Source organism: Lontra canadensis, unplaced genomic scaffold (genome assembly GCF_010015895.1).
Source record: "Lontra canadensis isolate GAN:19392208 unplaced genomic scaffold, GSC_riverotter_1.0 scaffold44, whole genome shotgun sequence".
NCBI lineage: Eukaryota > Metazoa > Chordata > Mammalia > Carnivora > Mustelidae > Lontra > Lontra canadensis.
Window position 1 is genome coordinate 7913636 of NW_022631038.1, and position 25210 is coordinate 7938845.

At 37.8% G+C, this 25210-nt stretch overlaps 1 protein-coding gene across 1 annotated transcript in view; it reads right to left on the reverse strand.

Moving 5' to 3' along the window:
* Positions 1-25210, reverse strand: part of DOK6 (docking protein 6) — a 367977-nt gene that overhangs the window by 42187 nt on the left and 300580 nt on the right. Inside the window, exon 7 of the mRNA XM_032872255.1 lies at positions 22651-22768. Within this exon, the coding sequence (XP_032728146.1) occupies positions 22651-22768 (118 nt within the window). The remainder of the gene's footprint in view (positions 1-22650; positions 22769-25210) is intronic.

Here is a 25210-nt window from a genome sequence, read left to right on the forward strand (position 1 = left end):
AATTAGATATTATGATTTGCAAATGTCTTCTCCAATTCTGTGGATTGCTTTTTTGTTGTTATTGATGATTTCTTTCACTTACAAAAGCTTTTTAGTTTCATGCAGTCCCATTTATTTATTTTTGTTTTTGTTTTCCTTGCCTGAGGAGACACATCCAAGAAAATATGAAGACTAGTGTCCAAGAGCTTACCACCTATGTTTTCTTCTAGGAGTTTTACAGTTTTGGGTCTTATATTCAACTCTATAATCCATTTTGAGTTTATTTTTGTATATGGTATAAAAAAGTTGTCCAGTTTCTTTCTTTTGCATTTAACTATCCAATTTTCTCAACTTCATTTATTGAAGAAACTGTCTTCCGCATTGTATATTCTTGCCTCCTTTGTTGTGGATTAATTGACTGTTTAAGCATGGGTTTATTTCCGGGCACTCTATTCTGTTCCATTGTCTAGAATTTGTTCCAGTTTTGGTGCCAGTATTTGTCTGCTTTTGTGTCAGTACCATACTGTTGTGTAGTAGAGTTTGAAGTCTGGGAGTGTGCTACCCTCAGCTTTACTCTTCTTTGTCATGATTGCTCTGGCTTTTTGGGATCTTTTGTGGCTCCACAAAAATTTTAGGATTATCTGGTATAGTTCTGTAAAAAATTCCATAGGTATTTTCATAGGGATCACATTGACTCTATAATTTGCTTTCAGTAGTATGGATATTTTAAATAACATTAAGTCCTCCCACTCTATGAACATGGTATACCTTCCCATTTATTTATGTCATCACAAAACAAATGGCAAATAAAATAAAAACTGGTGTACAGTTAAAACTGGCAACAAGTCAAAATTTATCTTGTGTTTGGTTATTAAAAGATATAAAGATAATAATTAAGTTTTTTTGTTTTTGATTCTAGTTATATCACACATACACACACAGACACAGACACAGATACAGACACACATAAACACACCCCTGAGCAAATATAATGGTTATCTAACCACTGTTTAGAATGTTATTTGTAAAAATGTATGAAGCTGTACCAATGTAACATATGCATTTTTAGGATGGAAAGATCAAAATGGAACAAAAGAAAATTAAGTGTCCTATAAGATACACAGTTTCCTTGTAAAACTAGATTTCATATATATATATATGTATATTGTTTCTGACAAATATTTAAAAAGCTACATAAAGCCTATGATAAGTATGAATCACTCTAGTGAATGAAAACATTTGGAATATGAAAAATAAAAATTATACCACCTTCATTGTTCACAACTGTCATATATACTTGGACCTTTATGATCATGTTTGTAAACCAAATATATGTTCTTGATTTTTGTTTGAAAGATATTACAAAAAAATAGAAAAACATCATTTATCTGTAAAGAACTATAATATATATTACTACTCTCATGTTTTAAGAAAGTGTTTATTGGAAATGCTTGTTAAAAGCATTTTACCCTTGTTGAAATGAATTGAAGCAATGCACTGTATTGTATTATAATGAGTCACATTACTTCTGTACTTCAGTTATCCATAAGAAAACATTTCCATTGTTTCATGAGGTAGCCTTGCTAAAAGTGAAAACACAGGGAAGCAGAACCAATTTTTTATGCTCCTAATTTACAAACTGGGACATATTAGGAAAAAAATTAGATAATTACTTCTGATTAGGCAGTCTGCCTTCATTACCTGGTAGTGATTCTGTTACTGACGTGGGTATGTTTAGGAGGCATTACGATCACAATTTACACATGATGACAGCACTAACACATATTGTTTTATGCCAACCACTTTTGCCAGTGTTCCAAATGATCAGATAGGACCACTTGGATAGCTTTACTCACTGTTTAAGTGCCAAGTTTAAATGGATCATATGCTTAACATTAATGTTGGAATCTCCATCTCTCCTTAATTTTTATTTGTTGTGTAACAATGGAAACTTCCATTTTACCCCTCTATTTCTCTAAACAGTGTACCTGGACCTGAGCCCTCTACCTTCTTCTCATTACAAGGAGCCCATTTATGCTGGCAAGTTGTGACTACACTTGGTAGGAAATCAGTCATTACTGTGTGTCTGAGCTGTACCATTGTTCGGGTGGGTAAGGGGAGAGTTTAGGAAATTTCTGGATTCGGCTGCTATTGGCACACACAATGGTAGTGTGAGGTTCTGCTACCTTGTTGGGTGCTTCACCTATGTTGTGAAGAGAATTTCAGGGCACTTAGTTCAACCCAGGAGAGGCCAGATTACCTTAATTTATTCTTAAAGACTGTTAGCACTTTGGAGTGGAAAAAATAGAAGAGCCAGACAAAAATACAGATTTTTCTTGAGACTTGAGGGTTCCAGTTTAACCCACATTCCATTAGTGGTTCCAGGAAGGCTGTATCATTGGAGGATTTCAAAATATCTTAGAGGTGTCTAATACTCAGGAATTTATTCAGAAACAGTCTTAGAGATGCTAAGCATCCATTAACTTGAAAAAGGAACTAGAACAAAGGTAATGGATACCCTAAGAAGCACATTTAGCACTGAGACTGGATATATTTAGTCTAAAATGCATATAAGCAGAGCTGGGGGTGGGGAGGCTAGGGATTAATTATAACTTTCTAAAATAAGATTTTAAAGATATTTTGCCCTTTTTTGGGTTGATTTGGGTTTTCCTCAGACTCTTTAGGGACACATATACCCTCACTTCAGCTCATATGGCCATCTTATGCCAAGAAGTTGGAAAACAGGCACTGTACCGTTAGATACATGACCAAGGGTATATATATGTATTTTTTTCAAGAAATCTAAGGAACTGTCACAGGAGAAAACATGAAACAGTCAAGCTTATCAACTAAAAGTTCTATATGTTTCAGTCTTCCTTTGTAAAAAAAAAAAACAAACTTATTTTTATAGTACTAAAGAAAAAAAATCTCACATATAAGAGTACAAATTATTTGTCAAGGAAAATGACCTTCTGACATTTTCCTCTGAACAGTCTCAGGGAGACAAGCAGATGGTCAGTTGGAATTTGGAAACTATTTTCAAAGTCTTTTCTCTTGGTCGCTGAAAGTGTTTGCAGGCATTGCAAAGACACAGCGGACGCCATAATCTTTCTAACAAGTGGCCACCTGCCCCTCAGTGAACAGAGAAGTCAGTGGAGACCTCACCAGGCTAAGAAATCCCATAGTTACCACAGGTGGCTCTACAGTAGATAGCCCCCAAATATCCACATCTCTGTGTCCGTTGAAAAATAAGTTGACCAGAAGCACAGAACATTTCCCATCCTGTACACTTTTGGCAATCCAAAACATGATCACGTGGTTTTCATTTAAAATCTTATTCTTCTGTATTATCTGCCCCTACCATGGATCCGACTGCACAGTAAATAAGCTCTCATCTGTAGCCCAAGACGTCTGTTGTTCACTGTTCTGTGCTGTGTGTAAAGGGAGACGGTGCCCACCCAGACTTCTTAATTCCTAGTTATGAAACATAATCTTAAATCCTAATCATGATGTCAGAATTACATGTATTCTGAAATGATTATATATATTATATATTTTTTTTCTTCAAATATAAGGGTATGTCCACATTTTCATGTCCTATTATTTATGCAATTATACAACAGTTGATAAAATTCACATTAAGACATTTTCTTTTTCTAGTAATAATACAGTGGACAGGATGTTATCATGAAATTCAGATTAAATTCACAGGACAGAACAGGTTGAGTCCAGGTTTGAAGAACACTGCAGGCCTTAGTATCATTCACCAAGAAGAAAACCAATGAAGACCCTTCTGAGTGTGAAGCCAAATGAACCGACACAGTGACACAGAAGCGTGTGTGTGTGCAACAAGCATGTGAAGTACAACAACACACACACACAACCCGTCCTATTGTTACTGTTAAAGCAACTTCCACGTTTCAGCACCGATGCTATTTTTTTGTTGTCATCTTACAGATTAGGGACAAAATACCCTGGGATACTTCTTCTTTCCATGGCACAATTTCTATTATCCCAAGGCACCACTGTTGTAAGAATGGCATTGTAACAAAACCCAAATTTCTTCCCCAAAACATGCTGCATTTTTGGGATCATTTCAGTTTGGGATCATTTTCAGATGCAAAGTAGGTAGTGGAAGGCGAGAATACTGTCTACACTGGCAATCTAGTGAGCAAGTAAAGGTCTATATGGAGAAAAAAAAGATTAATTCACTTTTGTCTAGACCTCAAAGGACTTGGAGCAAAATCCCAAGCAGAGATGGGGAAAACGCAGTGATAGAAGCAATAGCATAAAAAGAGGGTAGAAATGAAAATGTGTTTCCATGTGAGACAGCTACATCCCTGGCAGAGGGTTTTTTTTTTTTTTAAGATTTTATTTATTTATTTGACAGACAGAGATCTCAAGTAGGTGTAGAGGCAGCAGAGAGAGAAAGAGAGGAGGAAGAAGGCTCCCCACTGAGCAGAGAGCCCGATGTAGGGCTGGATCCCAGGACCCTGGGACCATGACCTGAGCCAAAGGCCGAGGCTTTAACACACTGAGCCACCCAGGTGGCTCTGGCACAGGGCTTTTGAGGAAGTAAAGGAGCATTGACAGGCGAGGCCAAAGTATGAAGTACTAACCCTCGTCCCAGAAAAGCCTAGGGATTATTTTGAAAGCAATAAGCATCTAGTGCTTGCTTTCTTTTGAGTTTTGTATTTAAAAATTTTCAAAATTACAAGTGATCCATGACTCTGACGACACACTCAGAGAAGAAATGCGCCAGGATTCTCTTTTATCCAGTCTGCTCCCCTCAACCCCAGTCACTTGGTGGGGGGTGGGATTTGAAGTTCTGTCGAAACAAAGATGATATCATAATAAAGGCGGTACTATCTGGATCCCCAGAAGGAGTCACAGTCTTCAGGGTTATTCTTCTGAGATTTGCCACCATAACCCTAAATAAAAATTTTATTTTATTATATTTTTTAAGCTGACATTTGTTGATTTTTTGAGTTCAGACATTACAGATTTTCTTCCTACTCTGGAGTTTGAAGACCGAGTTCTCTTAACTACTCCCTCTGTTCCTCACACGTGTCCGTGCCACCCTCCTCTCAGAGCCCTTACTGGCATTTTGGGCATTTTTTTCTGTGAGCCCGTGTCACCAATCCATTTGCTGCTCAGGTCAGTTGTGTGGGCTACAGCGACTGCAGGCCTGCTCTTCTCAGACTTCGGACTCAGAACTGATTGCCTTGTTTGTGAGTTTGCTCCTCTGGGTGGTTGTAGCGTGCTCTCTGCCGCGTCTCTGTTCTTCCAGGATCCTTGTCATGCAATTTCTTTGCGATGACCTCTGTTGTTTACTCCACGCTCTCCACCAATATTTAGGAATCATGGTGTCGTTAACTCTTGCACATGTCAACTCATCTTGGCAGAGAACCTGAGCTAAGACCCACGTCTTCCTTTATTTCAGCGAACTTTTTTACATATGTCTTGTCTTTATTTGTCATTTTAGGAAGATCTGTTTGATTCAGTATTTGGCATATACACTTGTGTATACTATTATTTATATACTAGTAAATATGCCAAATATATATGTCATACACGTATTCCATTATTTTCCCTTTCTAATTGCTTCCATTTCTTTGTTACTTTATCCACGTCTATTATTTCCTGAAGTTGTTCCAGGCTTTTTCAACTACAAATACTAGACTCCTGAGTGCTTATAAGATAGTTCCATTTGTGGAAGGATTTTTCACTATTTTTAATTTACTTTGCTGAGGGCTCTAACCCACTTTATGTCCTTCCTATTGTCTTCTCTATTCTTGGATTTCTTGCAACTCTTTTCAACTGTTCTCCAAAGACTGCATCTTTTCATGACTTTCTGAATGTAGAGAGAATTATTTTTGAGAATTTTTCTTCTTTGTCCCTTTGTTGATTTTCTTCCTCTTTTAAACTCTTTGTGTTGTCTACTCACAGACCCTTTGTGGAAGCTTTTCTTCTTTGGCTTGTTGGTGAATGAGACCGCTATCCTTCTTCTTGAAGTGTGGGGAGGGACGACAGATGCAGGGCAGGAGGTCCTTTTGTTTGGATTTGTCATCTTAGACTATCTCCAACCAAACTGGGTCATCCCTGGTGCCAGGTCCTGGTCTCATCTTTGACTGGACGGCTGGACAAGTCTGGAAGCTGGGGTGATCTGTAAAGCCTCCCCAACCTTTGCATGTTAGTGATGACTGGCATCCACCCGTCTCTGGTGGAACACTGCAAAACTCATTCTCTTTGTCTTTCTTTCTGACTCACCCAAGGGGCTTCGGCTGCCTAGTAATCTGAGACTCCAAGGAAATGAGGATGGTGTGTCAATGCGTTTACACAGCAGCCCCATCTCACGTGCCACCTGGTTTATCAGATGGCACCCCAGGGGGGGGCTGCCTCCCACTTTCCCTTTCTTCTTTTCGCCCAGAGTGCACCACCTGAGACACTCCCTCATAAGATATGTACGTGTGGGGCTGCACCTGTGACTGAGCTTAAAAAAAAAAAAAAAATTCTGGTATAGTTACCATACAGTGTTACATGACTTTCAGGTGTCCAGTATAGTGGTTCGACAGTTCCAAGAAGCATTCGGTGCTCATTGGGGTAAGTGGACTCTTAATCCCCTTCACCCATTTCTCCCTCTCACTTCTTGAATAGAGGGGAACACAGGCCAGTGGTGCTTGGGGCTCCCAGGTCTCAGCAGTGACCGCGTGGATTTTGCTGCCCGAATCTCAGAGCTTCCTCTAGCCTCTCTTTCCCGAAGTCTGGTTGTTCAGTATTTCCTTCTCCTGTGTGAGCTCCCACACTTCATTAAGAGAAAATCCTATTGCTGAGTGTCTTGAGGTGCATTTCAGGGAACTCAGACCCTGCTGAAAGGCTGGAAAGATTTGTTCCAGTTTTTAGTATCCCTCACTAAATTTGGTATAAATTTTACTGCTTTTAGCAGAAATTTTTAATAGTCTGAGAATAAAGGTTTCATTTCCCATTATTATCAAAGAGAAAATGTTCTTCCCTTGTTTTACTGTTGATTCTTCATTTTATTAGGGTTGGGGGCTGGGGAAATAGGCAAGGTTTTAGCACACCATCTTTTCTTTGTTGGGAGTCTCCAACTGAAGTATTTTTAGCAGGGGAATGATAAGTCAGAACTGGCCTTTACAAAGGTCACTTTGACTCTGAAGTGAAGGCTTCGGGGAGAATATGGGAATAAAGCAAAGAAGAGAGAGATCAAGAGAAGGCAGAAGAGGGCTGAGATTGGTTGGGCTGAATTCAGATGACTGCAAATGGTCAACAGAAGTTAAAATCAAAAGAAATGTAGAGTCAGTAAGATACCAGGCAGACACACACAGGTGTGAGCTTTTCCAGGGCAGGAAAGGGATCTGACTTGTCTTTGTATCTCCAGAGCCGAGCTCAGGTCTGGCATTTGGTTGGCACTTAATGCTCATTGAACAGTACTGATTTTTGGGTAAGAAAGAACTGAGCACAACCGATGCGTTGTGAGCTTGGTTAAAAGAGAGGGTGGTGATGTTAGAAGCTTACTACGGTTTTATAGCTGAGAAAGTGCTTTGTTAAGTACTTCATATACATAGAAATCAGAGGGTAACTTCAGCATAAATCATAGGACTTAGAATATTAGATTTCAAATTAATATAATTAATAAGAATCTTATTTTTATGAGATAAATCTGATAATTTAAGAATGCATCACTTGTTAAAAAGTCTCTAATTCTAGAGTTATCTTCAGTAAGACATTTTTCTTAATATTTATAAACATAAATGTGTTAAGAAAAATTCATTTACAGAATAGTCATTAATATATAAGATTACACTTGACTATCCCCCCTTTTTAAAGAACCATGATAATTGCAGTAGGAGTGAAGCAAATTGATATCATGTCTTACACAGATTTTATGGGAGTACATTTCTTCTGAATGGTTTGTATGCATACCTTTCTGGATCATCCCATCTCCTGAATACTGGCACCTTACAAACAGGGTAACTATAATTTTGTCTTTTCTAGAATTTCATATCAATGGAATCATGTTTGGTCACATTTCCTTAGAATAATGCCTTTGAAATTCCTCTGCGCTGTGTTTATCTGTGTCGTGTTTACCCATCTGTGTTTATCTCTTACCTTCATTCCTTCAGTAAAAACAGTGTATTATTTTCTTTTGGTGGAGATGCCATGATTTGTGGTTCTTCTTGGATTTTCTCTGACAAAAGATACCATCTTGAAATAATTTATTTCTTCCTGGCCAATATTCATGTTTTTAAAGTCTCTATTCCTGGTCTGATCATGATAGATGCCTTCCTGACTTGTTCTTAAATTTCAGGAAATGGTATTTGTAGATTTTTTGTAAAGGCTATTTTTCGGGTGAAAAAGATTACCTGCTAGCCTAGAGTGCAGGTTTTCTTTCTTTCTCTCTCTCTTTTTTTTTTCTTTATGAAAAAGTACTGAATTTTATCAAATAGTTTTTATACCCATTGAGGACATCACCTAGATTTTAGCTTCACTTTCTTAATATGAAATAATTTACTAACATTTCCTTGTCAAATGATCCTTAAATTTCTGGGATAAATATAATTAGGCCATGCTGATGCATTTTGTATCCATGTTTATACATGAGATTGGTAAATTTTTTTTCTATTTGGTACTGTCCTCATCAAACCTATACTGAGTGTTTAGCTTCTTAATTTTCCATCTCTATTCTTTACCAAATATTTAAAGCTATTTTAGATATTTAAGGCCATTTTAGATATTTAAGGCTATAACATTTCCTCTAACTACCAACTAACCTATGTCTCCTAAGTTTTGATGTAGTGTTTTTGTTATCTTATGTTTTCCATGCTTTCTAATATTTTCTATATGCCCTTATTGTGCCTTTTTAATTTTATTTTTATCAGTGTTCCAAAATTCATTGTTTATGCACCACACCCAGTGCTCCATGCAATACGTGTCCTCCACAATACCCACCACCAGGCTCAACCCCCAGCCCCCGAAAACCCTCAGAGTCCACAGTCTTTCATGGTTTGTCTGCCCCTCCGATTTCCCCCAACTCACTTCTCCTTCATACAGATGGGTTTTTAAAGTCAAAAAGTATATGCCTTCTTGGCTTTTAATTATTGATTTCTATTTTTATTGCATTAAGATAGGAAAACGTGGGCACATGATATATACTTGGAGTTATAATTATTTTATACACGTTGTGGCCTCACGTATTTCTCATTACTATTTCATGGATGTTTAAGAGTGATCTCTTTTCTCTGATTTTTGTTTTTGCTCAAGCTTATTTTATGTTGTTCACTTTTCTATTTCTTCATGAACTTTTTTCACATTATCTAACAATTTTTAGCAAATGTATTTTCTCAAAAAAAAGTCATTATGATTGTCAAGTTTTCAGTTTATTTTGTTTTTGTTTTTAGGTTGAGCCACTTGAAATTATTGTTATTTTTAGAAGTAATAGCCTACAACAGTGGCAGTTCCAACTGGTTCAACCTAATAAACAATGTGAAACCACTTTGGGGGAATATTTTCATTCCTGAGGCAACTAGAGTCTCACAGAAATGCAATTCTTACTGAAGATGAGTTCATAATCAGATATTAAAACACACCCAATGGAATGTTTCTTCAAGACTCTGAGTCAGCAGTCCAATTCCAAAGGGATTGAAGTATGTTCTAGAAGACTCTCGGGAAGAAATGCAAAAAACAAACAAACAAACAAACAAACAAACAAAAAAACTTAAGAGGAACATAAATCACAAGGAAAGAATAAGCCGTTGTGAAAGAGGAGTAGATGAAGTTCACAAAACAATCAGGGCATTTAGATATTAAAAGCATCACTGATGGTGAAGGGGGTAATGTAGACACACAGCTGCAGAGTGAATCCTGAGTGAATTGTGTGATCGGAGGAAATCACTCAGATGCAGCACAAAGATACCACAGGAAAGAAAAGTGTAAAATAACGGTTAATCACACAGAACAAAACATGAATATCAAACATAAATTTAATAATCATTCCTAAAGGAGATGGTACGGCAAATGGGGATAACACAACATTTAAATAAATAGTGATAATTATATGGAACAAACGAATAACAGGACTTGTCAGGCTGAAGAAACATATTGTGATCCCACAAGAAAATTAAAAAGAAATTCATAGTTTCAGGCATGAGGGTAAGATTGCTTGGTTCCAAATGCAAGAGGAAATTTCTGAAAACAGAGAGAAAAGATAGTTAATCTATAAAAGATGAACAACTAGACTGACAGACATCTGGACAGAAACAAGACGGTGTAGAAAGTGATGGGATAGAAGGCTCTCCAGGTGGCTGAGAATTCCACAACTACCTAAAATGTCCTTCAAGAAATGAGGCCAGATGCAGTAAATGAAGCAAGAAAATAGTGAAACTATCCTCAAATGGCCAACGACTCTGTAACCAACTGAAATATCACACATGAATAAAGATGAAATTAATTCGTCTTTGCAAAACATGGAGTTTGCCAAACATAAATGCTCACTGAAGAAAGCAAATAATGACTGATTAAAAAAAAAAAAAAAAGAATTTGAACTCAGAAATAAGGACTGAAGTAGAGAAGCAAAGAAACAGGGAAACAAATGGGTAGGTGTAATAGCACTAACTGTCAAAATAATAATAGTATTAAAAGTTAAATTTAGGGTGTTTTCAAAAGAAGAGAGAAATAAAATAATAGACAACAGTAGCATGGGGGCGCCTGGGTGGTCAGTTGGTTAAGTGTCCAGCTCTTGATCTCAGTTCAGGTCTTGATGTCAGGGTTGTGAGTTCAAGCCCTGTGTTGGGCTCCATACTGGGCATGGAGCCTACTTAAAAAAACAAACAGATAACAGTAGCATGAAATATGAAAGAAATTAAAAGGAGAAGGGAGCTACATTTATTCTTTATATTTGTTTTTACTTTTTGGTCAACTATACATACTAAGGAGCACCTGGGTGGCTCAGTCAGTTAAGCATCTGCCTTCAGCTCAGGTCATGATCCCAAGGTCCTGGGATGGAGCCCCCCATCTGGCTCTCTGCTCAGTGGAGCCTGCTTCTCCCTCTCCCTGTCACTCCCCCTGCTTGTGCTCTGTCTCTTTCTGTGTTGAATGAATAAATAAAATTTTTTTTTAAAGTATACATACTAAAAATTTAAGTTAACTATTAAGAGAATATATGTAATTTCAAATAAGTAGATGGGGGGAAGAGTAAAAATAACTGTAACTAATAGTAGCTAAAATAAGGGAAAATAAACAGTATTAAATAATTAGTAAATAAATAATATAATAAATAGTAAATAATAGTATTACAAGTGGAAAAACATAATATGTAGAATCAAAATAAATAAAGGTGACTGAATTTTCCTGTTATAAAAGAACAAAAACATTAAGTTTAAAAAATCCAGCCTGTTTTGATCATAAAACATCTATAATGACACAGAAATGCTGACAGTAAATGGAAGATAAGGCAAAACAGAATTTGGATAAAAAGCTGCATTGCATTTGACAATTATAAAAGAGAATGATCCAGCAGGAAGATGTGATACCCCGAAGCTTTGATGAAACATTCCTTCGGGAAACGTTGAGATTATATACATGTAAAACTAGAATGATGGCTTTCAGCCAACAGCTGCCATCACTGTGGAACCCTTCATCATCTGGTCCTGCTCACTCATCACTGCCCGTGGGCGTCATTTTCCCTGGGCTCTACCCACTCCAGATATAGTCTTCCTTCTAATATACTTCTGCCTAATGACACTGTTACGCCTACAATTTCCTTCTCAAAGTTTTACAGGCTCACCTGTTTTTGACATTTGAACCTGAATCCAAATATCACTTCTTAAAGGAAATTTAATGGCCAGTTCACTTCCTTTGTCATGATTCTGATATACCTTCTTTGTAATGCTCATGAATGAATGAATGAATTTAACCTGCTTATTATTCTCTTTACTTGGTTATTATTGGCGTACTTTCATAATGCATGTCTTGTTTCTCTTCTTCATCTTTGTGTCCCCCACTATGTAGAAAGAGCATGTAAAAGAAATGTGATGCGTAATTGTTGAATAAATGAATACATTAATATCTCTGTGGGATGGGCTGGGAGGTTTGTATTTCTCATGGGACTGGAGGTATATTAGGGATGGAAACCACATCTGTATTGTTCTCTGTAAGTGAGATCCATCTCCTAAGACTAGGTAAGGCAAATGTTGATGGAAAAAAAAAGTATATAAATTCCACTTCTGGAAATGTTATTGTAATCAAAGATTATGTACAAATGTGTTTATTGCAGCATTGTTTAGTATAGTAAAAAGCACATAATGTACATACTGAACAAGAGGGCAATGGTTAAATAAATTAGGGTTTTGCAATGGAATATTATATAGTCCTTAAATGTCACTTAATTAGACTTTGTTCTTAATATATAACTTAAAATGTAACAAATGACTTCATATGCAGTATGATCTTAATTTTACATATTTATATGAACCTTATCTCAATTTCTATTTTTATCTATATCACTGTACTTCTGTTCTAAAAGGTTAACAATATATGGTAGAATTAGTGGTGATTTTTAACTTTGTATCCACGTATTTCTTCATGTCTTGAGTTTTTTAAATGAGGATGTATTCATTTCACAATAAAAATTTTTGAATGTTAATTTTAGTTAAATGTCAAGTATTCATTCCTTGGAATTTTGCCAGGTTTTCAGAAATAATCCAAAAAAATCATGTTTCATTGGAAAACACAAAAATTGCTTATTTAAGGGAAATGAAGCTTGATTAAGAAGCATTTACACTTCCATGGTGGAAACCACATGAACTAACACCACAACATGGCGACTGCATTGATGGCTGAAGAAAGAGAAGGAAATATTCAGGAGGGAGGAAAGGGCATGAAATAAAAGGGATTTGCGACTGGAAAAGAGATTTTGAAATCTCCAAAAGAAGACATTTCTGAAGAAATTGGAATTGAGGGAGACACAATTGAACTTGATGTAAAACAGTTAAAAAGCTTGAAAAGTAATAGCAATTCTCAGGAGTTAAACTAACTAATTTGCATGCACCATGTGCTTTAAATTGTTCCACAAAAGAAGCAAGGCTGTCATGTGAAATTTTTAAAAGCAGTGCCCAAGCCATTTTGAACTTGACTTGGAATACTATGGATTTTCCACCATTGGCTTGATGGCTTCCATCTGGGTTGTCTCATTTAAAGCACATTTGAGAATAGCTGTTGTCTGCTTTCAGAGGAATAGTTCTTGTAAACCTTGATTATGGTTCAAAGAGAACGTAACTGGGTAGAAGGGTAGAATTTTCGAATGTTTCATTCTACCTTGCCTTCAACTTTGTTCCCCTGGGGCAGTTACAGAAGTTTCCTATCCTGGTGGCCCTCTAAGTAGAAAAATAAGACTGTGTGTGTTGATAATACTACTTTTGGCCCTTAGGCAAGTTATTTTTGCGTATTCAGATTTATTTATTTATATAATTGAGACAGAGCATGCACACACAGGCAGGGGGGAAGAGGCAGAGGGAGAGGGCAGATTCCTTTTTTGTAAAATGGGACAATAGTAATACCTATTTCAGACAGTTCTTGGGAAGATCATCAATTATGACAGGGTGTAGAGTGCTCGATAAATAAATGGACAATGATACTGCCTTTTCTTCATCTATAAAAACTGCATCCATAACAATCTAGCTTCTCAAGAGTGTGTGGCTTATATGAGGTTATATATGTGAAATTATGTGGCATCATATATTGTTGGTAGCAGATTATGCAATAAAATATCCCTCTCCTTCCTATTAAAGAATTTTCAAACATGTTCCTTGCTTGTGTCTCAGAACATGCACTTCTCTGTTGACCCCAGTGAGGCAGTCTCCCCCTGCACATTTGTTGAATGGAAGGTTACTTGTGGTTAAACACAGACAGGTGCCTGTGAATTACCCAGCAAGGAGGACATCTCTGAGTTCTGGACTCGTAGTGTTTCACTGACTTCAGAAGGATGGAGCCAATGCTTGAGCCCAGGAAACGGGGAGCAGATTGTGAATGAATATAGCATATGGTGATTTTCACTTGTACATTCTTCAGTTTATATGATGTGCCCTAATGAGGCTATAGCAGGAATGTAGAAGCATGCTGGAAAAGAAAACAGATCGTACTCTAGGATTTCCTTCATTTGTTTGTTTGGAAAAAATGTGAGGTGTTGTGTGTGTGTGTTTGTGTGTGTGTATGTGTGTGTGTGTGCATTTAAGAACAATACTATATTTTACTATCAAAAACTCAGACAATTTCAAAATATTTTACAAGTGAACTCAAGAATGATAAACTGTTCTCAAAGAGAACTTTCCACTGATCAGGATGGTACTAATTACAGGCAAAGATACAAGCACAGGGTGTTCTAAGCCATCGCTTTTGAGCACAGACAGAATTCTACAATGGGTACGACAGGGCCCCAGACAATGGCTATCCCTTGATGGTACACCAGAGAAGCCACTTGCCAAATTCATCTGGAAGAATGGCATTTTCTGATGGACAAAAGGACTCGAAGAACAATTTGTGCCACAGAGTTCTGCTATCAGCAAGAAATTTTGTTATTTTTTTTTGAAGTCATGTATCTTTTACCTTTGAGCATATGTTAAAGACATATCACTTAAAGTTTAGCATTGAACTTCTCCTTCTTGTATTAGAATAGTTTTACAAAAATAAAGGGAAGGTTCTAAACTCCTTACCAATCCAATATAATGGCGCAATGGCAACCAAAAATTTCTAAAAACACTCCAAAACTATACTCTTCTTCCTGTGTTAAATACATATGAACACATATGCACATGGCTTCCATTCTTAACATAAATTTCTCTTATATAAACTTATATAACCATGCTCCTAAATTTTACATATCAGATGTTTAAAGTTTGTAGCAGCAAACTTTCAATCCCTGTCTATCATTTGTAGGGCAGTACGGTAAGTCCTAGAACTTCATTGACGGACAGGATTAAATCTATGTGAACTCTGCGATTTATTCCCTGGCAGGTGTCATTTCAGTGATGCTGATTTCTGATGTTGCTTGTCTTTTCTTATCCTCTAATCATTATCAAGTCTAGGATGCTGTATTCTCTGTTTGGCAGACACAGGACAATAAAAGAAAAAATCCAGGCAAAATACAATTATTAAGCCTATAACCAGGGATAGGGTATTCGTTGAAGGGCCAGAGATAGCTGAAGTGAAAAACAAAACAGGAAACAGGTCAGGGAGAAAGATATAATTGAACATTTTCCCTGCAGGTTCTTCTATGTATTTTATAATTTGTGATGTGTACCTTAATAGGTACAATTTATGTATACACAACAACAATGAGCCGTATGGTTCTGTGTGTGTGTACACAAACACCTGTGTATGTGGGTACACGTGTGTGCACGTGCATTTACACACATGACAAAGGCAGCTAAGCTTCAGCCATGGCTGTATTAACCTTTCCCTGAATTAATATTTTGTACTAGGTTTATTTCCTACTAAATAAAAGGGAGTATGTATTTTTTCCATCATAGTTTGATTAACATTGAACTTAATATATTACTTACTATATTTTTTTAAAAGAGTGGGTGGGAGGAAGCTTGAGGGAAAAAAATCAAGTATAGAGACCAGGAATCAGGTTTAATTCAAATTTCAATTTCAGGTTTGAATTAGAGAGCATGAAGCAATTTATTTTAATAAACCACTCGCAGATTACACTAATCCTGTATAACATCTGGTAAGTCTTGAGTCTTTTACCTTTATCTATCTCTATCTACTCCTTTTACGTACCTGGTAAACAGTGATTAAATGGCTGACTTGTATTTTACACCATGCACCGTCTCTAGATTTTGTGTTGTGCTATGTCAGGAGAACCTAATTAACAATCTAAATCTTGCCTTTCACCTTTAGTCCAGCCAGAAAATGCATCCCAAGACAGAATAAATTGAGTGGCTCACGCAAAACCAGTCTACCTTAGTTCAGGAAGAAAGAAATTTCTCGGAAAGCCTTGTCCCCAGTCAGGGCAGGCTGATTAGCAAGAACAGATCTTGGGGGGGGGGGGGGGGGGGGGGGGGGGGGGGCACTGCTTCTGCACCGAGCTGAATAAAGTCCTTCCAGGAATTTGCAATTCCTTGGCCTGAAAAACAGGGTCTAATTCCCCTTGGGCTAGCTGGACTGAGACTTGTAAGACCTGGGGGAAGGAGTGCATGGGTTTGAGGCATAAATGTCTTGTTTAAACTCACCGAGGGGAAGAAAACAAATAGCTGAAGACTTAAGCCTGACATTTTCTTTTTTTTAACTTAAGGTTAGGTTTAGAGTTAGATTTAGTTTTTCTAGAACCGTAAAAGCTAGAATCTGTTTCTTAGAGCTAGACTTCTATAAAGTCTTTAGAACAAAACAAAATTCTTAAGGTGTAGTAGAAACTCTGTAATAATTTCAAAGTAAATAATAGAATAAATTGGAATAGGAGAGCATACTTCCCTTTGTCAGAGAAAAACATTTTAGTGGAAATTGAATTGCCTTCAATAGATTGACAATGGTTAATAATTACTGAATCTTTACACCCAGTGTGGATGATCTCATTTAAGTGCCATGATAGGAACTCTTAGCCTCATTTTAGACATGAAGAAAATGAGGTTTAGAAAGATGAGTAAATGACCCAAAGCCACCCAACTCAGCAGTGGTAAGTTGATATTCAAACTCAGGTTTATTTAACTCCCAAAAGCAATATTTTAACAGACGGCCCTTCTTCGCAACAATGGCGCCCTAAGTTTGGCTGAGCCATGAGATAAAGATCATCTCGAATTGCTACCTCACAACGAATGGAAGAAGAGGGTTTATGAACAAATACGTGGTGGTATTAAAGTCAGACATAAACATCGGGGAGCATGGAAAAGGGAGTGATTAGGGAGGACTGTGGTGTGTAATGAACATTTCACAGTGAGGACATTCGGAGCATTTCTATGGTGTCTATTTTGGGGAGCAATCAATTCATTTACCTCCAAAAACTGATATCCAGGAAGGCATCCTTCTAAGGGAAGGACATGCAGTAACTGCTCATAAAGAAGGTTTACTGGAAGCGTTGACTCTGGCAAATGGCTCGCATGTAGGGGGTTGTTGCCACAGGGCCACCAGTGGGCTGGGGCTCACGGAGGATGTGCAAGGCCTCTGTCCACTACCGCTGGTGCTGACTGACTTGCCTCCAGCGCACAGGTCAAACACTGAACCTACACAGACTCTTTTTTCCTTTTATCGGTGCAATTTTCTCTTTTCCTTTTTCTTTCACTTGTTATACAAGGATTTTATTAGCTTTGCAATTCGGAAAACATCATATGATGAAAAGTTAAACAGAAGGGCTCGATGGAAGCGATTTACACACAGCGTGAACTTGAAACCGAACGGGCAAGAAAGGACAGAGGGTCATAGTTGAGCGAAGAGTGAGTAAATCCTCTGATTTACCTCCCTAATCTATGTCAGAATTCTATTTACTGTTTTCTGAAGGTTATCTCTAATTCTAATTGCCTGTTTGCATCCTGTCCTTCAGAGAAATTGGAGCCGCTGATGCCCTTTCGGCAAGCGAAAATGCCTCCCGTGGAATCAGGTGCGCGCTGTGCTGACACGGACGGTCGCAGCTTGATTACACAGGTAGAGAGGGCAGAGGGGGCAGGCGATTCGGAGCTGGGATGTGCATATTAATCAGTGCTAACCAAAAGTTACCACTTTTACAAGAGGCCCCCACCCCCGCATCCTCCTTGATTCAAACAGTGAGGTTGTTCAAGCTGCTCAAAACCCAGTCGCAGTATATCCCATATAATTTTGCGTAAAAACACGTGGTGCAATGTATCAGGGAAAATGTAAGGACAGCACGTGGTCCCAAAGCTCGTTTTCTGCCCACCTTCTTGTCTCCCCTTCACGTCAGTGGAACTGGTGGATGATCTTCTCTGGAGGGAAAGCAGCCGGTAGACAGAGACAGAAACCCAGCTCTCGGGTTATGGGGATGGGGCCAAGCCTCTCGTGGCACCTCCTGTGTTTGCCAAATGCAGACCAGCAGGAGCAAGTGGTTGCGGAGTCAAGGCAGTCCCGGAGCAAGAAGCAGACAAGCTGAAGCGTGTGCAAGGGGAAGGCGGGGGCCCAGGACGGGCCGTGTGTGGGACCGGATATGAGGATTCCTTCTGCAAGACGGGTGAGAATTTTCCACAGGGAGGAGACGAGCTAGTCCATCCTTTCTAATGCATTTTAAAATTCATTTTTGCATTCATTCAACAAAGACTCGGTGATTGCCTGCGGTGAGCCTGGGACCATCGGTGGTTTTTACTACATTGAGTTGTCATTTTCAGTAAGTGCTTTGCCATCTTCACAAATTCCGATTTAAAGACTCTGCCACACAATGTGTCATACAGTTATGAGAACGGTGATTACAAGTCAAGGTGATGACCTTCCAAAGGAAGGAAAACTCTAACCAACATCCTCTCACCTGTTTTTTTTTGCTGTTGTTGTTGTTTTGAGTGTTCCTGGTATTCTCAACACATCTGCTGAAGGCCTTAGAACCAAAATCACAATTCTAGCAATATTAAAGAAGTGGCACTTAGTTTTGAGTCAAGAGTTCAAAATCATGTTTCCTTCTCTTGAAGTGAATGGTTTCCCCAAGTCTAGACATAGCATCTCTACAGCGTGTTGTGACACAAACATTTTTCATAAATGTGTTAAACAGAGAAATAGAAGCAAAATTACTTTCTAATACAAACTAATCATCCTTATTATCTGGCAAAAACTGGGAACAGGAAGTCTTTACTCACACCTTCTGTAAGAAGAGGTGACTTGCTCCAATCTCTCACAAGCCCCTTACAGTAGGGATTTTCCATAGTAACTGCCTAGTCCTTAGCTAACTTGCCCTTGTTAAGGCAAATTATTCTTTTTGTTAGTCTTTTGACTCCAGAGAGCTGGAGTACAAGACAGAAACCAGAAAAACTTACACTTTCAGAGCATCATTCTGGAGTAGCATGGAGAGATTTAGAAGATTACATTGCACTTCTTTTCCAAACATTAAAGTAAATGCAGGATGTCAATTTTATTTATTTTATTTTATTTTATTAATATTTTATTTATTTATTTGACAGACAGAGATCACAAGTAGGCAGAGAGGCAGGCAGAGAGAGAGAGAGGGAAGCAGGCTCCCTGCTGAGCAGAGAGCCCGATGCGGGACTCGATCCCAGGACCCTGAGATCATGACCTGAGTCGAGGGCAGCGGCTTAACCCACTGAGCCACCCAGGCGCCCTATTTTATTTTATTTTATTTTATTTAGATGTTAGTATTGATACATTGGTCTTTTAGAGAGTATCTTGCTCCTATAGTTAGAGAATGGAGGACAGAAATGAATCCAATAAAACTGAGCAAGTACAGTTTTGAGGGCGACAGGCAATCGAAGGTAGAGGTACGTCATAATGTGGAATAGATTTGTTTTCACACCATGAATATTTCTCAGTTCTAGTACATGTGCTGCTTCTTAATGAATCCCAATCTATGAAGCTTTAGATAGAGAAAGCTTTTCCCCATTTATCTTCTGAACGAAAACCCGCTGAATTTAATTCATATTGATCTCACCTTCACAGCTAGAATGTAGAAAATATGATGAAAAATTCTGAAGATACATTTTTATTCCTCAGTGCTACCTACACTTTACTTGACGATGTAACACCCAGCATTGCCTGATTTCTCCCTTGATTCTTGAAAATCAGACTATGTACTTCTTTAGCTTTCTGCAATTTCTTGCATTATAAAGTAACTCAGATGGGAGGCATCAAATGTAGTTTCTTGGAAAAAAAAAAGTGTAGATATGTATGAAGAAAAGGTGCTAAGTTTCACTTTTTCCATTCTTATTTCCTGTTTTGGTAGTTTTATCCTGTCCTGATTCCATGAAGGCAAAGCCTGTGTCAATTACACACCAATAACCGTCCCTCCTCCCCCAAAAAAACCCAAAAGCCAACTACGGTTAAAAGACTCTTGTCCTCTATTTACCTTGATAGCCTCAAGAGAACGAAAGGAGAGTAAAATGTATCAGCTTTGCCAAAGCATCACTAACAAGTTTACATCTGTATCTATCCATATATAATCGACTTACTGATGATCTAGCTATCCATCTAGATGTTTATCTCTCTCTCTCTGTGATATAAACATAAAATGAGGGGTAGGTAAAATGGCAAAAAGTATTGCTCTGAGAAGCATACAGTATAAAAATAAAGCCATAGTAGAGTGAAATACAATTTACATCAAATACATTCTATATTTATTGGACTTGTAGTCACTGCATATTTCTTTGTTACACACACACACAAAACATATTTAGTTGCTGCATATTTCTTTGTTACACACACACACATAAACAATAAACAACCCAGGAAGAATGTGTATTCGAGACCTTACATGAAAACTGTTCATCATAATGGAAAGAGCATGTAAATCCTTACCTTTGCTGGAAATTAATATCAGTGAGATGGATCCTAGAGTGTCCAGTTATTGATTCTATTGTATTGTAAGTCAGCACTGTCCCCCTTCAAGTCTTCATCAATGTTTTGAGAAATTTAAACAAGTTCTGACATTTTTTGTTGGATGCGTACGAAATTATTTCTGATATTGTACATCAGTCTAAATGTCAGCTCTCTGTTCAGAGAATAGGTCCCCACATGCTACCATGAAAACAATCTTTCATTTGCTGGAATTACAGACCAAACTCTTGTCAAAACCAAAGTTATCACAACATTGATTCTAACCTTTTTGAACTTATTTCTATTAATATCTGACTTTCATTTGCTTAGAAATTTGCTCATTTGTATTTCCTCATGAAAATGTTCCATGGTTTTATTTTTACTTGATTAAACATCAATATTGTTAAAAACAAGACAATAAGCTCAATATGGAGTCACTTAGGCTAAGCCCCTTAATGCCCACCTGAGACTTAACACGTAACTTCATTACAATTTCAGCTCTCCAAGAGAAAGAACTGTAGACCAATCAGTGGGAACTACCTGGTCAGTACTAGTGAGGTCATCTGTCCGAAAGACTCCTGATAGCCCCTAAGCAGAAGTGACCTTGCTACACCCAATCCATTCTTGGCCAGTATAACTTCCTTACCCATGCCCCTCTGCCTACAAAAGTCTTTCATTATATATAGCTCCTAAGATCTCCTATCTGCTGGATGGCATGCTGTCTGCTCACCATTGTTGAATTAAGCCAATATGATAGGTAAAATTTACTCAGTTGAATTTTGTTTTTTAACAATCATTTCATATATAGGTTTATGTTTAAATAAAAATAACCTTACATTAAAAGCATATTTTCTAATTATTTCTAATCCTAAGATGATGACTCAGGCTGTTTTAGAAGGTGGTTGCTGGCATTTGTAAGGAAGCAAAAGCGAGGTATGTGTCTCCTCTTTCTGATCCACAAAACTGCCAGGAGTCCTCTCAAATCCTATACTCCCTAGCCTAGGAAGGATTTTCTCATGCAAAGCAACAACACAAAAAGATAGTAACTACCCATAAGAGGGTTCGTTTAAAATATAAAATGTAATTGTCATCCACAAATGACTAAAACTGTTCTGTTCTTCCTTGCAGAATGTGTCTTTAATCATTAATTCCCACTGACCAAATTCCATTAGTCTAGGTTTGAAATCCTGGCAAATATTGCTTTAAAAATATACCATTGCAGTCTCCTTGTCATCAAAACATTTTGTTGTTTTTGTTGAAACACTTTGTGTTAATATGAGCAAGAGTTAAAGCATGACTGAAAAACATTCCAAATGCCTACTGTGCTGAAGGTCATACCAGTCATTCCTTCACCAGACACATATCGGGTGTCCATTACACTCAAATCTATTGTGCTCAGAAAATTTTTGTTGGATGAATGTGTTTTGTTAGCCTTATTTTTCCAAGTTCCTACTTCCTTAGGTCTTGGTCGGCTGTTAGTCAATTGATTGCTGCTGAATATTTTATCTGAAGGATAAGATTATTCATTTTAAGACAATAGGGAAAGAGTACGAGGGAAAAAATGCCAAAGCTGGGGTTTGTGCTGCTCTTGATGAAATACTTGCTATCTATTAATTTGATTCATCTGGTAAACCATTCCCGTTTCAGTTGATTAAACCATTTATCGTTAGGAAAAATACAGAAGCAAAGTTTTCACACTTGTCTCCTGCCTTGTGCCCTCCAGCATTATTTCTATGCCAAGATTTTGGCTAAACCTTAAGACTTCTGTGAATAGGTTTATGTAGCATTTTATCACAGAGCCTGAAATTGGCCTCTTGAACTGATATTCAATCTTATTAAGAAAAAAGGATGCTAAGACAGAAATCCTTTATAAAACAGCATGAAACAGACCCTAGTACCAGCTTCTCGTAGCTTCTGGTAATAGGTTTCATATAACGTTCTAGTCAAGTTTCTCTGCCAGATAGGGTCCTCAGCCCTTGATGACTTTCGGAAAAATTTCTACCGTGAGTCTATGAAATGATAGCTTTAGAAAAGCCACTGTAAACCTCAGAGTTCCCACTGTGGCCAGTGACAGCTGATAAATGAAAATGGAGGAAAGGCAAGCAAAGCAATTTCCATGACTCCTGGCCCACCTGTAGGAGGCTAACGGAGGCGCTGCTTTATTATTTTCAAGCTACTTGCCTTGCAAGCTGTAGAGTTCTCCAACACTGTTCTGACGAGTGATGTGATGCCAGTACGCACTACGAGGAAGAGATATCGATTTGGATAACGTCATTGGCTCATTCAAGCTTGTCTGAAGCTAAAAGAAAAAGGAGATGTGTCAGGCTTTATGTAAAATACTACACTGAAATCTGCTCTTTCAGAAGCTGAGGGTTGGGGCGCCTGCGTGTCTCTGTCGGCTAAATGTCTGCCTTCAGCTCAGGTCATGATCCCTCGGTCCTGGGATCGAGACCTGGGACAAGCTCTCTGCTCAGCAGGGAGTCTGCTTCTCCCTCTCCTTCTGCCCTCCCTTCCCTTCCTGCTCTCTCTCTCTCAAGTAAATAAATAAAATCTTTAAAAAAAAAAAAAAAAGAAGTTGAGGGTTAAATGTGGGTGACATATGACAGAATCTGTTAAAGATACCTGCCTAATTTGCTGCTTAACTTTTTTTTTAAAAAAAGTAAAATTGGGACTCAAAACATGAAATGAACACTTGTAGAGGATTTAATTTCATTCATTAATTTAGAAGGAACAAAAAAGATGGTACAATTGATTCCAAGGAGAATTCAAAGGGCATACAGCCAGTCAGGAATGCTGGTAATTAGCCAGAACAATAACCAGTTGTACCCACCAGACAAATACATTTGCATTTCTATGTACAAGAATTATTTGCTTTACTATCAGCTTTCTGCAGTTTACTGAATTATAAAATAACTCTGATTGGAGGTGCAAGCCCTTCCAGAAATACTCCCCAGTGGCCTCCATCATAGGCACCATTAATCCTTTTCCCCCATTTCAGTGTCTTACAATTTTTCCGGACACCACCTCCTTCCCTTACCTAGATCTTTTCTCAAATGGATCTTTTCCTGTGCTCCTGCCATAGGAAGTTTTACATATTAAAACGTGTTTTTTCCTGAGAAGCTCTGTGGTGAGAATGTGACATATGTTCTTACTGGAAACAGAAGTTTCAACATTAGCCCCAGAGATCAACACAATGTCACTCAGGTGCTCAAGCTTATGATTAGTTCAAAGAGAACAATACTTTACATGGCATTTTCAAGAGAGAAATGTATTTTTATCGATTCACACCAGGTTTTAAAAAAACAACCAGAAATAATTTTCTGTGGTCTAAGTACACTTTCTCTGATGCAGTCTGAGCAAACGCTCACTCTGACGGGCGACGGGCACTCCTCTATTCAATAAAACCTCACATTCCCTCCTTATTTAATACCTGACACTCGGCAGAAGTGGCAGAGGGAAAGATCTGTCTGTCAAGCCTAACCTTAGAGACCCGGACGCTCCCCGTGGTCTGCTCTTTCCCACCGCATGCCCGGCCTTTGAGACTTGCCATACTCTGCGTCCAGTGTGGACAGCCTTCCTCCAAGACGCTGTCAGAAAATCCCGATAAACTGTCACAGGCATATAAAGCTAAGAATTTTTTAATTTTAATGGAAGATGAAGCCAAAGGGTGTAACGTATTTACTTGATTTCGCATTTTTAGCAGTGAGGCATTTCCAGATTGGCTATGTCTTGCCAAAAATGTGCCCTACTCAGTGAATTTAACAGTCTGGTCCTATTGGAGGTATTTTTTTAAAAGATGGCTCCAAGGAGAAAACATTGTAACCAACTTTTTTATTTTTCAAAATTTGGTGTATTTCAAAGTTTTCCTTCTTATTGGGAAAATAGATATACTAACCATACCAACATCCATCCCATGGTTTGTACGTAGGGGGTCTAGGGGAGAAGTCAAATTTCTGGGTTACAATAGGGCAGTGCTTTCCAGAATATTTGGGGTGCTTGTTAACTATACACACTTCTGGTTTTACCCCAGACCTAATAGTTGGGACAATCTCTGTGGGTGGGACTATGTATTGACAAAGTAACCACAGACATACCGGATATCCATGACTGTAAGGGATAGAAGCAAGGCTCATTTTACAAAATTATCACCGGGACAAAGGGCCTTTCACTTTGAAAGCCAATTTCTCATTTGAAGTATTAAATGAATTCAACACGGAACTTCTTTTAGTTACTGTGAGCAATGTCCATTAATAAACACAAATTTATCCATAAAACAAACCTCCTATTTATCTCATTTCTGTCTACCCTTTATTTTTTCCTACTACTTTGCAAATTTGTTTATTAACATACAGTGTCATCAGTGGTTAATTCCTCTTCCCCAAATTACTTTTCCTTCTGTTTTTTTTTTTTTTTTTCCATTCTGGGACACACATTTCTTCCCAAACAGTCAGTCTTAAGCATCATGGAAACACAGTACACATTTTTTTTTTTCTGGAAATAAATAGGGTGAAAATTTCTTCCATAACAATTTCATCTGAATTGCCCTTTATTGTTCCTTTGCCTCTTGTCTCGATTTCTTGGTCGTCAGGGTTTTCTTCTTTCTTCTTTTCTTTCTTTCTTTTATTTCTTCCCTCATTTCTTCAGTTCCTTTTTATTCTACATCAATATTTAATTCAGAAAAGTGAAAAGTCTATATTTGAAAACGAGAATGTTCATACTCTCCCGATCTCTGTTCAAGGTA